Genomic DNA, 13968 nt, shown 5'->3' on the forward strand with positions numbered 1-13968 from the left:
AAGTCCATCAGGGAGGCGGGGCAATCTGGCATTATCACACATAGCAGGAGAGGAACATAGTGTGACATCACCACTACAATGCTGTAACATCTGGGATATATACGTGAGTGCATTTTTATGTTATACAGTTTTAATTTAAAACAAAAAAATGATGCACACTATATAGTTTTTCCCTGTTCTATTAGCCCACCTCACGCGATGTTGTATATGGGAGTCTGGAGGAGACCATAAGAGCTGTATTATAGTGGAGTAAATTAAATCGCCAGTAAAAAAGATTGGTCCACCAAAAGAGGTGAGATTCCACTTGAAAGGGGCACAGAGGTAGTGGAGCAATAACCATTGTGGAGGATGACTGATTTCACTGGGTTGCTTTCATGTGGATACACACTAGCATTATACAGCACAGTGGGATCTTTTGACTGGACTATATATGAACTCTATTGGATTGCACATTTGACAGATTTAAATTTAGCCATTTATTTTAATACTAGAGAGTAAATTGGGGATTACAACTATTCAGTGTGCTTTAAGGAGCACTGCACTTGTTTTTGCTGTTTGCACATAACAGAATTGCACTGGATCACTTTGTTGTTGCATATTTTAAGTTTTAAGCGCTAGACAGTTTTTTGTTTTTTTTTCAGAATATACTGATCTGTGTTTTTAGTGATTTCACAGTAGTGTTAGGGGTTTTTGGGGTGTAAAATGTATAATTATTAGTTTATATATATTTTATATTATTAGTGATTGATTTAGGGACTGGGAGTTCCAAGACATTTATCAGTAGAATGGACTCTTTCAATGTCCAAACACCCTAAGCAGAGCTCCGTCCCAGGACACCTCCCCACCCGGACAGACAGGCATTTGTGGTGACCACTGTCCAATACAAGGGGAGACATGATTTGCCCTGTCGAAGAGCCAGAAAGCGCAGCCACTAGACCAGAGACCCTTTGGTTTCCCGGCTCAGCCGGATTTGATTGTCCAGAGACTTCGGACACTTGTACCATTTGACCAAGATCTCCCTGTGCAGGGACCTCGTATGGAACTGTGCAAACGGAACTGCCTCAAAAGGTAGATCCCATCAGGCCCAGCACCTGCATGCAAGTCCGGAAGGATGACCATCTGCTGGACAGCAGGAGATGAATCGCCACATCCAACGTCTGGAGTTTGTCCAGAGGAAGGAACATTCTGGCTAGAGCTGAATCCAGAGTCAAACTCAGATAATCAAATTTTCTGGATGGAATCAGAGCAGACTTCTGGTAATTCAGAAGCCAACCAAACTCCCTCAGGGTCTGTATTGCGATCTCCATGTCGTCCACCAGAACAGGAGAGGACTCCGCTCACAAGAAGAGGTCGTCCAGATAGCCCAGTACTGCAGTCTCCCACCAGAACCCGGACCAACACTTTCATGGAGACCCGAGAAGCGGAGGCAAGACCAAAGGGTAACGCCACAAAATGATAATGCTCCTCTCCAACAGCAAAGTGGAGGAAGCGCATTTGCCGGGCACATATTAGAATGTTCAAGTAAGCATCCTTGATGACGAAAGAGGCAAGAAAATCCCCCTGATGTAGGGATGCCACTACAATGGACTCCATTCTGAACTTCTGCACCCGCACAAAGCAGTTCAGGGCCTTGAGGTCCAGATTCGGACGTACCTTGCCCTCTTTCTTTGGGACTGTGAACAGGTTTTAATAAAAAAAACCTGAAACCGTTCCGAGGCCGGAATCGGGACAATCACACCCTGAAGCAGCAGGTCTTGTACCGCCCCAAAGAGAGCTTGCAATTGGCCCGGGGACAAACGTACATTGGAAGGAAAGAGCCTTTCCGGAGCGTAAGCACGAAACTCGATCTTATAGCTGGATCGTATCACACCGTAGACCTATTTGTTGTGTACCAAGGAGGTCCACAGGGCCCGGAAACAAACGAAGAGGTCCCCCTACCCCAGACGCGGGTGAGGGCACACCTTCATGCTGAAGGAGACTTGTCCGCGGGTCTAGATAATCCAGCTCTTGGCTTGCCATACCAGGGCCGATTGGAACCTCACGAGGAGGACTTGAGAGGTTTTGAACCCTTTTCAGTGGACCCTGAGGGATGAAAAAACTTCTTGTGAGCCAAAAAAGATAGGCCACGTCTGTGATGAGGTTCCTTACCTTTTCAGCCTGCGGAAGAAAAGTACCCCCACGTGACACTCTTAATGATGTCATCCAGGTTGTCTCCAAACAGGCGATCGCCCTGAAAGGGTTAATTAGTCAGAGCTTTTTTTTTTTTTTTAAAGCGGTCTGGTCCACAGACCAACACTTAAGCCACAACTCGCGCCTAAGTACCACTGCCGAAACAGACAGCCTAGAGTTCAGGGGAGCCGCATCCAAAGAGGCATCACAGATAAACTGCAGCCCCTGGACCAACTGGTCCGCCAGTTCAGAAAAGGCAGGGGGGGGGGGGGGGAGCTGTTTACCCTCTAGGTCACGGCACAAAGTTTAGCCCACTCAGAGTTTGACACCAGGGCATTGGTGAAGACCGGCCTAAGCGCCGAACCAGCAACAATGAACATATTGCGGGCCACAGCCTCCACTTTTCTGTCAGCCAGGTAGTTGCCTTATTCAACATTTAAATCTGGGGGTCCACCACCGGTGGAAGAGTCCACTCTTTAAGGAGGGACTCCTCAAAAGGAGTACCTCACCGCAAATCGATAAGGAACCACAAAGTGACATTTTGGACGCTCCCACTCTTTTGCGACAAATCTGTCATTAAGGAGAAATAAGTAAACACTTTTGCCCTGTGAGATGGCTAATGAGTGCCAAAGGGGAAAGCCACCTCCGCCGTTGCTTCAGCTGCATTCCCCATTTTCAAAGATTCACGCACAGATACAATTAGTGGCAAAGGCAAAACTCCCTTATGAGTGGGACTATGTAGGCAACCACTAGCCATATAAGTAAAACTCATTTTATTTGTTCCATATAAAACAGATTCTGTGTGGCACAAAGATTTTTAGCGAAAAAATGAACATGATAATATACACATAACAAATGTTAAAATGTCACGGCTTAAAAAGTCTGCTCATCAGTGATTTTGAAGCCTCAGTCAATGGATGTTGGGAACCCAGAGAGACCCGGACCCCCACAAAAGTGTTTAACGCTGCAAGAGGACATTCCCCACCGTGTCAGCAGCACCACCAGGTCGCCAACAACAGAGCATCCCACCATCCTGCAGCAGAGAGAGGGAGGGACCCCACCAGATTCACCACCTTACCAGAGAAGCACCGGCTACACAAGGAATAGCATTTGCTCCATGTGCGACGTGTCCAAGGGAAAGAAAGACCCAGTAGTCAGCACCAAGGGAAAAGAAGAAGCCCCCATAGCCAAAATCGCTGTCCAGAGGCTCCCCTGTAATGGCCGCTGCTCTGTAGAATACTAGACAAACGAAAAATGTCCAACACTGCTGACAGTCATAGAAACAAACAGGGTACGACAAAATGGTCACCGCGCAAGGCTCCCAGGGACCACCATACCAGGAACCAGGCGGGCACCGCTCCAGACAGAACCTCCTCACCATCGAAATGGGGGGCTGTCGACCAGGAGGAACTCTGCGACTCAGGCCGAGACCTGGTAGTATGCGAACCTACGAGACGTTTAACCTGCAGGTCAGCCCCTGTCCAGTGGGGCTATGTCGCGGCCGACCTAGCGCAAAGCTGTGGTCTGCGCGCGCTTGCTGGCCAGACTGGGGTGACCACTGGATCTAGATTGTTCAGCCCATCGCCCAGTCCGGCAGTTGATTGTAGATATCGAAGAAAAAAAAAACAGGCGAAAAAAAGCCATATAAAAAGAAAAAAATTTGCCAGGACCAAAGATCCCAGCAAGGAACTAGGTCCTTACTCCTGACTAGGCAGAAAAAAAAAAACTGAGGACCTATAGCACAGAGGGGGAGTATACCACCAGGGACTGCCCATGGGGGTAGTCAAGCTCTTTTTTCTGTCTAGTGTCCAACTCTCATAGGGGGCAGTATAACCAATAATCAAGAATCCTGAAGAGCTGTGTCAGTCAATGAACGAAAGAGGAAATTGGCCAGCCTTTAGAACCACTTTACGTATGTCAGGAATCACCTCTTGCACTTTATCAGAATCCAGTATACGAAGAGTGAAAGTATTACGTTGAAGGGAATCTCACCCTGTAGTAAAATATTGAAACATAGGTTACAAAAATTTAGTAAAGTGGTTGAATAAGTAAATTTTGGAGGCAAAGGTAAAGGGTTTAGGGAAATTAGAGTTAAGCATGCTATGGCTTGCAATTGTAAAGAGAAAGGAAAAAGCCTAGAAATGCTCTCTAATGATTTGTAGTTCTACAGAGACAAAATTACATTTTAAATTGGCAGACGAGCTAATGGAGAAAGTTATTGAAAAAGACAAACGAGAAGATAGTAAACAACATCAAATCAACTATCCTCTGTAGTCACTGAAAATAAACAAGCAATAAAGTGGCTGCCTGAAACTTATGAAAGGAGCTATCTGGTTTCCTACACGCTTAGCCACAGCATGGCTTGGGAGTGCGCACACACAGGTGCCCCCATAGCACACAGCTTGCTAAGGGGGCATTGTTAGGAAGAAGGGGTGGGGAGCAAGAGGTCTACTACGTTAGCTTCTATTTTTAAATGTGCCAATTATAAGAAAACTGCTCATGTGCATATCAAATAAATAAAATTTCATAACATTCATAAGTGATATAAGGACTCTTGTGTTATTAATCAGAAAAACGTGCAGACTGGTGCTGTGAAATCTCTAGGTACTAAAGTGCACCTACATGTGAATCACCACCTCCCCCCTTTGCAAGCTGCTTACCAGGTGTTAACCTCAAATTTTAACTCTATAGATAACTCTCAATACCACCTCATGGCTCCAATTTATCTTCACCAGATGTGCTTTTATCACTCAAGAAAAAACAAACCAAACTCCATGGCCCAATATCATCCAAAAATTGACGGTTCTTAAAATAAAATGGAATGGAATGGGTACTCACAAACATAACTGTGTCATACATTAAAACAACATCGCCGCCCGACCAGCAGCGTGCGTGATGATGTTCCGAATAGGCTCCTTCCAATGTGTTTTCTGGCAGAATGCGTCTTCAGGAAACAGGAAGCCATTCGTGACCTCATCATGATTTCTATGGTTCGGTTGGCAATGTGTGCAAATTATTAGAGCCCACCGTTTTAGCATAATAAAGTTTTTAGTTTAGAAGTTCATGAATTGTATTATATTTGCCAGCTCACTGGATTTTTTAAATAATTTGCCAGAAGGTGGTATAGTTTTTGGCACGGCTTCTGTCCAAGCACATTGCCGACTACAACATATAAATCATGAAGAGGTCACAAATGGCTTTCTGTCCCTGAAGACGTGTTCTTACACAAAACGTGTTGGGCGGAGCCTGTTTGCAATGTCATAATGCACACCGCTGGATGGGCGGCAATGTTTTTATACAATGCTTGTAAATATTAATTTCCAATATGCACTGGAATTTATAGACTACTATAAAAATAAACAGAGTAGGAAAAGGAGGGTAAGGCAGAAACGAAATGGCGGTGCTAAAAGCATGAAATGCATGGCACTTTGTACATGTGGGAGAAACAAAAAAAACAAAAAAAAAAAAAAAAAGCACAGTGTTGCAAACACTGTAGGCAAATCTGTAAAAGGAGAGAGATCTGACCAGCCCACCATCAACAGGCTCAAAAGAAGCAAATACAAAAGTGTGTAATGGAAACAATGGGGCCTAAAGGGAGAGTTACAGTATGTACAGTATTTCAACCAAAAGTATCGGGCATAAGGATCATACACTGCACAATCTTATATAATCAGGAATAATCCCCGCTGAAGAAGTCCCGCCCACGGACGCAACGCATACGGGGGGACGCCGCATGACCCGCCAGCCATCCCGGAAGCTCGTAGGAGAGAGGCAAGTATACGCCGACCTCACGCCATCAATACTTTTACAACTACGAGAGATGTATGAAATACTCTACTACCATGTGAGTGCATAAGTTTTTACCTTACTAATAAAGTGTGTGCAGTTTAAAGCAGAGAGCACTTAGATCTCCCATTATTGTCTCCTTATCCTTATGCATATATGCACTCGGAAGTGTTGTTTCGCATTGGACCCATTGGAAGCAATAGTGAAAGAGTGGAGGATCGCTTTTCTGTTAACATGCTTACATGCGCATATGCGCATAGACCCTGCAGGGTCGCCTAGTGGAGGTGAGAGGCTGTAAAAGCTGTGGTGATGGGATTGAATACACCTTGTATGTCCTTTGCATGACTTCAAGTAGTTCCAACACTTGCAAATTGCGCTGCACTATTAATGTTTTATTGTTCTGGAAGGAGATATAGAATACCCTTGAGTGCTCAGCTGCTGATTTCACCTTATTTTATGGTTTTCAGTTCAGCGCTGAATATACCATTTTTCTTTGATAATATATATTTATATGAATAGAAAATGAATAGAAAATCAAGAAATTTCCCCAAGCTTCACCTAAATACTTGCCCACCAAGTTTTGCATCTCCCACTGAATCATGGCAAGTGTAGTGCTTAATAACCCCATCATGTGTAATGTGCAGCTCCAGCATAGAGCCTTCCTCTGGAGCCCAGAAACAAAGCATTTTTCTGACAGATTATGGCATCACAGGCAACAAAATTAAGGTTAATATGAAAAATAAGGCAGTGATTTTAGGGAGAGATGAAGGAATAAACAGTGGGCAGGATTTTGGAGTTCAGCTTTCACGTTTTGCAGAAAGAATGTTTTGGACTCTAAAATACGCTCTCTTCTACTGATACTCTAATCCAGAAAACAGAATAAAAACATTGAAGGCATACATTTTTGTGAACCGTCTAAAGTGCCCAAGATTATAAATCTAGCATATGAAATCGTTTTTCCATACCTGGGGCACTCTGGGAATATCGACACTCGGACACAGATGCCATCTTTAAACCAAACTCATGCGAAATAGGAGATCCTTCTCGTGACATGCTATCAGGGGTCTGCAAGCCACTGGAATTTGAGGTCAACAGATCAGGGTAAGTTGGAGAAGCAGGAGCACTTCTGGAAGCAAAGGAAAAATATTTACTGTGTCAAACTGAAGTCAATCAATATGTATTTATGTAATGACAAAAGAGCAGCCCTAACATCTGACACAATAGGAGTTCAACATTTTAACAACTATATTCATTTATTATTTTTAAAAACAGAATTTTTGTACATAATTTAAAATCTTTTTCCTGATGTTCATTAAAAAGGAACAAAAGGATCAGTATTGATTCAGAGACAAGTGGCTTATACTGCTGCCTACATGAGATAGGAAATTTGCAAATAAAGCTATTAGTAAGCCAGAAATAAGCCCCTGCCCCCCCCCCCCCCACCTCACCCTCATCATTGTCCAGTTGCCTACGTCACCTAGCAATTGAGGAACAAGAGGCAGGCTGTCCCTTATGGGGAACTTTAGAGCTGACTAAAAGGGTCAGAGGGAATCTGCATCCAAAAGAAAGCTAAACAGCCTGCACCATTTATAAACAATTGAGGGATATCTCCAGAGTTGGGACGTTCCAGAACAGGGCAGAGACATAGCTCATAAAGCCACTAACTCAGAAACTCACCTCAAATGGATGATACTATATAGAAGCTACTTTATAAGAGTAGAAAGGGGAATCCCTCTGACAGGTTCAAAGGGTGTCTTTTAGAAAAGCCAAGAGCCAAAAGCTTCAGAGGCAGAAAGACAAAGATCAGTTTATACTGATCCCATGGAGTCACAAAGGCATCCTCTGCTATGGCTAGAGGGTTAATGGTTCTGAAACCAAACCTGCTCAGTTTGTTGCTGAATCTAGAAGCCAGGAGGTCCACATCCTGCACTCCCCACCTACAGAGCTCTAAAAACACCTGTAAGTGAAACAACCATTCTCCCAGACATTGGCAACAGAGAAAATCCATCTGACAATTTTCCATAACTGGAATGTGCATGACAGACAGGAGAGAAGTGTGAAGTTCCACCCAAACCAGAATCTGGTCGGCCTCTGATTTCCGGCATTGCTTTGGCATTGTCCAAATGATTGTGGGTTAGATGAACATGCGGTAGAGAGATCTAGTGTAAAAAAGAAGGCAAATTGCTCTGAGTTCCTGACTGGGAGACTAGCTTACCACACAATACACTGAAAGGGTGCCTGATGAAAGGAGACTCCAATTGGTGAACTACCAGGCCAGGGATACCCTGGTCCTTAGCATCAGACATATGGAAATGTCTAGAGAATATGCTTTTAGCTAGCGTGGCCCAAATTTTGAGTTGCAATGGTCTGGAGTGGACACAACTACCTTAAAGAAGGCAATTAAGTTTAAAATCTTAATGCAAAGGCAGAGGGCAAGCTTTTTATCTGTAGAACCAGGACACAGGAGCTGAAAGTTAGGAGTTTGTCTCATGGAAGAAAAACCCTGGACTGGCATATAGCTCCTAAGCAATAGCAGTGAAAACTTTTGGCCTAACAGGGAGCATTACATTCATTGGCTCTTTAGAAAAAAAAATAAATAAAAAATACAAAAACGTGATTCTGCATCATTCACCTTCTGGATACATAGGGCTTCCTCTACTCCTTCTCTCCATATAGGTGGTGCCTAAGTGATTTAGATATTCTAAGCCAACATTTTTCCTGCTCATGAATGAGTGGTATTTTATTTTTTCATAATTTGTATCTATTTCACATTTCATTTTTCGGTTATCTATCTCTACAGTTTTTGATAAAAGAAAAAACCCTGGACCATGCCAAATGTAGAAAAGGAGCTGGATACTAAAGTGTTGAGTTGGTTCTACACGGTTAAGGATCCAACCAAAGCTTTGTAGAGTCTGAACAGTTTGACTGACACTGGCCTGAGCTCACCGTTCACTTAGCAGAAATACGTCAAAGTATCCCACTATGGATAAGCCCAGTGATTGAAGCAGAGCAAATACAAGGGCTTGCACGTTGATGAAAACCTGAGGTGCAGTGAACAGTCAGATAGGAAGGGCAACAAACTGGTAGGGATGCGTGCCCACAGTAAATGCAGGTAGGGTTGATGCACTGGAAAGTTGTGGATATGCAAGTAGGCATATCCTTGAGGTCCACAAAGGCAAGAAAGCCTCCGGGGATGCAAAGACTGACTGGATAATGTCCATGAGGAATTTGCGCTCAGATAAAGATGTGGAGTGCCTTTAGATCCAGAATGGGAGGAGTGCACCCATTTTCAATGGGGACAGTGAACAGGTTTGAGGTAAACCCTGAATCATTATTTTTGCTTTGACCATGGCATGACTCTTATAGGGGGGAAAGGGGAGCATGCCGAAGCAACATGGAGGCCTGCCTGTCTTCGCTGAGGTATTAACACAATGAGATGGGGCGAAGGTAGAGCTCAAAATTGTAGCTTGTAGATCCAGGATACAACATCCACCCCTGTGTTAGCAAGGACCAACAAAAGCCCCCCCTCCCCACCCACACACAGTTTTAGAAGGACCATCCCTCATAGTGAGCAAAAATTACTCTCTAGCTTGGAGCTTTCGGAATCCAAAGCCTTTGGAGGAACTAAGCACCAGGTTTGGCCTTGGACCCAGAGAAAAGGAACTCTTCTTAGCTACAGGGTAGAAGAGTTTTCAGACTGAGGCTTAACCTTTCTTTGCCAAGGCTAAAGGGTCCACTTCCCTCCCATGACATGTTTTAAAGAAGTTTTGCACAGAGCCATCAAAAAGACACTCACCATCAAAGGTATATGCAATAAGTGCTGTGCACTGATGTTCCACAGACCAGAATTCGAGCCAAAGGCTGCTCCGCAAGGGTACAGATAGGGGACCCAATCTAGATATTAGGTGAAGGATATCTACAACCCCATCAACACGGTGGTGCAGGGCAACAGGCATAAATTTCTATTGTTGGAGAATCGAGAGATCAGCAATGCATCAATAAGGACAGAAATGGTATCCTTAGAGATGTATGGTCAAAGCTTTTTTTGTCCATACTTCTATGGATCACAGGAGTGCAGTGTTCTGCACTCCTGTAACTGTTTTTAGCCGACAGCTGGCTAAAGCCCGCAGTCAGCTGACATCACCTAGCCATTCCAGACACGGGAAAGAGCTCGACATATGGTCAGTATTTGCCCAGAAGCCTGGACTGGCACAATCTCTCAGCAATCTGCAAAGAAAGAAAAAAAAAACCCTGTGGGTATTAGGACTTTAAAAGCAGCCACTGCTAATCCCAAAAGGAAATAAAATAATTTTTGTATGTTTTTTACATTTGAGTACTGATTAACAACACAATAGAAATATTCATTAAAACCATAGCATGAATGATATGCATGAAGGTGCTATACAGCATACTCCTATAGCAAGAGAATCCCATAAGTTGCCCGACATGTGCCAGGGTCTTGTGTCTGTGAATCACAGAAACAGACAACCTCCTGTGTCCGGGCCAATATGGATCCTAGTATGTAGATACCAATAGATCGCCACTCTATGCAGCTTCCTCAGGAGTACCTATTGGTGTTTGGATGATAACCACGAAGCACCCAATGTCTTCTCAATTCTGGTATACAGAATGAGAACAGGATTATTCCTGTATTAGAAATATGCAATTATATAAAGGTTTCCTTCCTGTTCAGAAGCAACGGCTCCTACCAAGTGCTGATTCAGCCTGTGGGAATAGCCCCTCCAGCAGGGAGTCAATGAAGATGTCCACATCCCCTTGCCCGACGCCTGTTGACTGAGATAATCCGCTTGCCTATTTTACACCCCTGTTCAGCAGAGAGGGCTGAAACGAATCATTGTGCCCACCTTAGAATACCGGTTACCTTCCAAGCCACCAGGGCACTTCTTGTGCCCCCTTGGTGATTGACATAGGCCACGGCCATGGCATTGTCCGATTGAATGCGTACCAGACACCCCTGAAGGCAAACTGTCCAATGATTCAGACAAAGTCTGATCGCTCGGCGTTCCAGTACATTGATTGGCAGTCTGGAAGAGTCCAGACCCCCTGAGCACACTCTATGCCAAGAACTGTCCAGTACAGGGGGAGAAAGGATTTTCCCTGTTGAAGTGCCGGAGAACGAAGCCACCAGATCAGGGACTCTCTCGTACCCCGGCTCAAAAACGGGATCAGATTGTCCAGAGACTGAGGATTCTTGTCCTATTTCACCAGGATCTCTCTTTGCAGAGATCTCGTGTGGAACTGTGCAAACAGAACCACATCGAAGGTAGACACAATCAGGCCCAGCATCCGCATGCAAGTCCAAAGGGATGACCGTCTGCTGGAAAACAGAAGCTGAACTGCCTCTTGCAATTTCTGGAGTTTTTCCAGAGGAAGAAACACTCTGGCTGAGGCCGAATCCAGAGTCAGACCCAGATAGTCCAGTCTCCTGGACAGAATCAGAGCAGACTTCTGAAGGTTCCGAATCCACCTGAACTCCTGCAGAGTTTGCAGAGTAATCTCCAAATTGTCCATCAGAGCAGTTGGAGACTCCGCTCGCAGAAGATCGTCCAGGTACCCCAGTACCACAACCCCCCCCCCCCCGCTGACGCAACAATGCTAGTACCGGGGCAAACACTTTTGTGAAGACCCAAGGAGCGGAGGGTAGACCAAAAGGTAAAGCCACAAACTGATAATGCTTCTCGCCCATGGCAAAGCAGAGGAAGCGCTGGTGACCGCCACATATTGGAATGTGAAGGTAAGCGTCCTTGATGTCGATAGAAGCGAGAAAATCCCCGTTGAAGGATACCACTACTGTGCAAATGGACTCCAGTCTAAACTTTTGTACCCACACAAAAGCAGTTTAGCGCCTTGAGGTCCAGAATTGCCTTCCTTCCTGGGAACTGTAAACAGAGTAAAACCCCTGAAAACTTTCCGAAGTCGGAACAGGGACAATCACCCCTTGACGTAACAAGTCTGGCACCGCCCCAAAGAGACCCCGCATGAGATCTGGGGAAAAGCGCAGGTTGGAAGGGAAGAACCTTTCCGGAGGATAAGACCGAAACTATCTTGTAGCTGGACTGAATGACTTTATGGGCCCACTTTTTTACCAGTGAGGTCCACGGATCCGGAAACCAGCGAAGAAGTCCCCCCTCCCCAGATGGGGTGAGGGCGCCCCTTCATGTAGAGGAAGCCTTGTCCGCAGGTCTGCACACATTTATGACTTGCCAGACCAGGTCCTCCGGATCTGAAGGGCTTAGATTCCTTGTCTTAAGACCCCGAGAGACGAAAAGGCCTCTTATGAGCCGAGAAGAAAGGTCCCCCTCTACGACAGGGCTCCTTGCCCTTGGAAGCCTACGGAAGAAGAGTACTCTTTCCCCCCCTGTGAGGCCCTTAATGATGTCATCCAATAAAGCTCCAAACAGGCAATCCCCCCCACTTAAAAGAGATCAGCTAAGGCATTCTTAGGAGTCTCATCTGAAGACCAGCATTTCAACCAGATAATACGCCCAAGGACCACTGCTGAGAGAAGACAGTCTTGAAATCAAGGAGCCGCATCCAAAGAGGCATCCCAGACAACTGTAGCCCCTGGACCAATTGATTCTCCAGCTCCACAAAGACAGGGGGAAGCCCTTACCTCTCCAAGTCACAGCGTAAAAGTTTAGCCCACTCGGTCAGAGTTTGCAACACAAGGACGATAGTAAAGACCGGCCTAAGTGCTCAATCAGCCACAGTGAACATATGGCGGGTCAAAGTCTCTGGCCTCCAATCACCTGGATCTTTAAAGGCCGGGGACTACTTAACTGGAATCAAGGTGGCTTTATTTAACCTGGAAACCGGCGAGTCCACTGCAAGTTTGGACAACCCCACTGTTTAGGGACAATAATATCAAAGTAGAGGGGAAAGGGGAACGCCCCGGCCACCTTGGAGGGCCTGTGGGTTCCAAAAGAGACCGGCACCTCAGCCGCATCCTCCATCTTTAAAAGTTTCACACACTGACATAATCAGCACAACCACCAGTACCTTTTCATGTGCGGCTAGAGGAGAAGAGGAATAATCCTCGCTATCTGAGCACGCAGGGTGCATGGACGCAAACCCAGAAGGGTAATTTGCGTCCGCAGCGGCCGAATCAGATTTAGGATCCGATGAGACAGATGAAGCAGGCGACGGCAGGGGACGCTTTTTGCTAGCCCGTTTTCCTAGGACCAAATCCACTTTGAGCACTAAGGACTCCAGGACCGCCGTCAGTTCAGTCAGGGATTGATGGGACCCGGAGGCCCCGACAGCCTCAGAAAGGGTATCAGGTGGGGAAATGTGCTCCAGGGACTTCATCAGTAAAGAGGGGGACCCACACAAAAAAGTGTATAACACTGCTAGGGACATGTACACCGTGTACCTGTGGCTGTACCACAGGGCACAGCACAGAGCACTACCACTGCTAAAGCAGAGAGAGGGAGAGAAAACCCCACCAAAAGACTCACCACCACTGATCAGACACTTACAGCACAGGCTAACTGCACACCATGTGGCGATCAGGAAAAGAAAGATCCAGCAGTCAGCACTAGGGGATGAGGAGGGGCTCCCACACTGCAGAATCACCACTCATATAGCTTTAAAAAAACATTGCCGAGGCTACACAAACATGGTCACCGATCCATAGCACAAAAAGACCCAATGAAAATGGTGGCCCCAGGGGCACCGAACACGATCCCAGCAGAAAGGTGGGCCCTGGCAGGAGCCCCCACCAGGTGCAGCCCCCTCCTGAAAGTCAATCGTCTGGTCCCTGACGGCGCACCCCCCCCCCAATCACCAGCTTGACACCCTAGACCAACCAAGAAGGTATAGCCACCCCATGGAGGGGGGGGGGAGGGGTTGTGGGCAGATGGGGGGGGTAACAAGTCTGCAAGAGACCACCGAGAAGAGGGGGATGGGTGCATGGGAAGGAGGGGGGGAATCCGGGGGTCCAACCAGCCCAGAGAGGGGCCCACTTCCACCCCACAAACCTCCAGGGCTAGA

General features: G+C 46.0%; 1 protein-coding gene across 2 annotated transcripts in view; it reads right to left on the reverse strand.

The window, feature by feature from the left end:
* The window catches only part of FOXK1 (forkhead box K1), a 210820-nt gene that overhangs the window by 78731 nt on the left and 118121 nt on the right, over positions 1–13968 (reverse strand). For both annotated transcript variants that reach the window (XM_082261198.1, XM_082261197.1), the window contains exon 6: positions 6921–7081. In XM_082261198.1, the coding sequence (XP_082117324.1) occupies positions 6921–7081 (161 nt within the window). The remainder of the gene's footprint in view (positions 1–6920; positions 7082–13968) is intronic.

The sequence above is a fragment of the Pelophylax lessonae genome, assembly GCF_965119305.1.
Source record: "Pelophylax lessonae genome assembly, chromosome: 6".
In the NCBI taxonomy this organism is placed as follows: domain Eukaryota; kingdom Metazoa; phylum Chordata; class Amphibia; order Anura; family Ranidae; genus Pelophylax; species Pelophylax lessonae.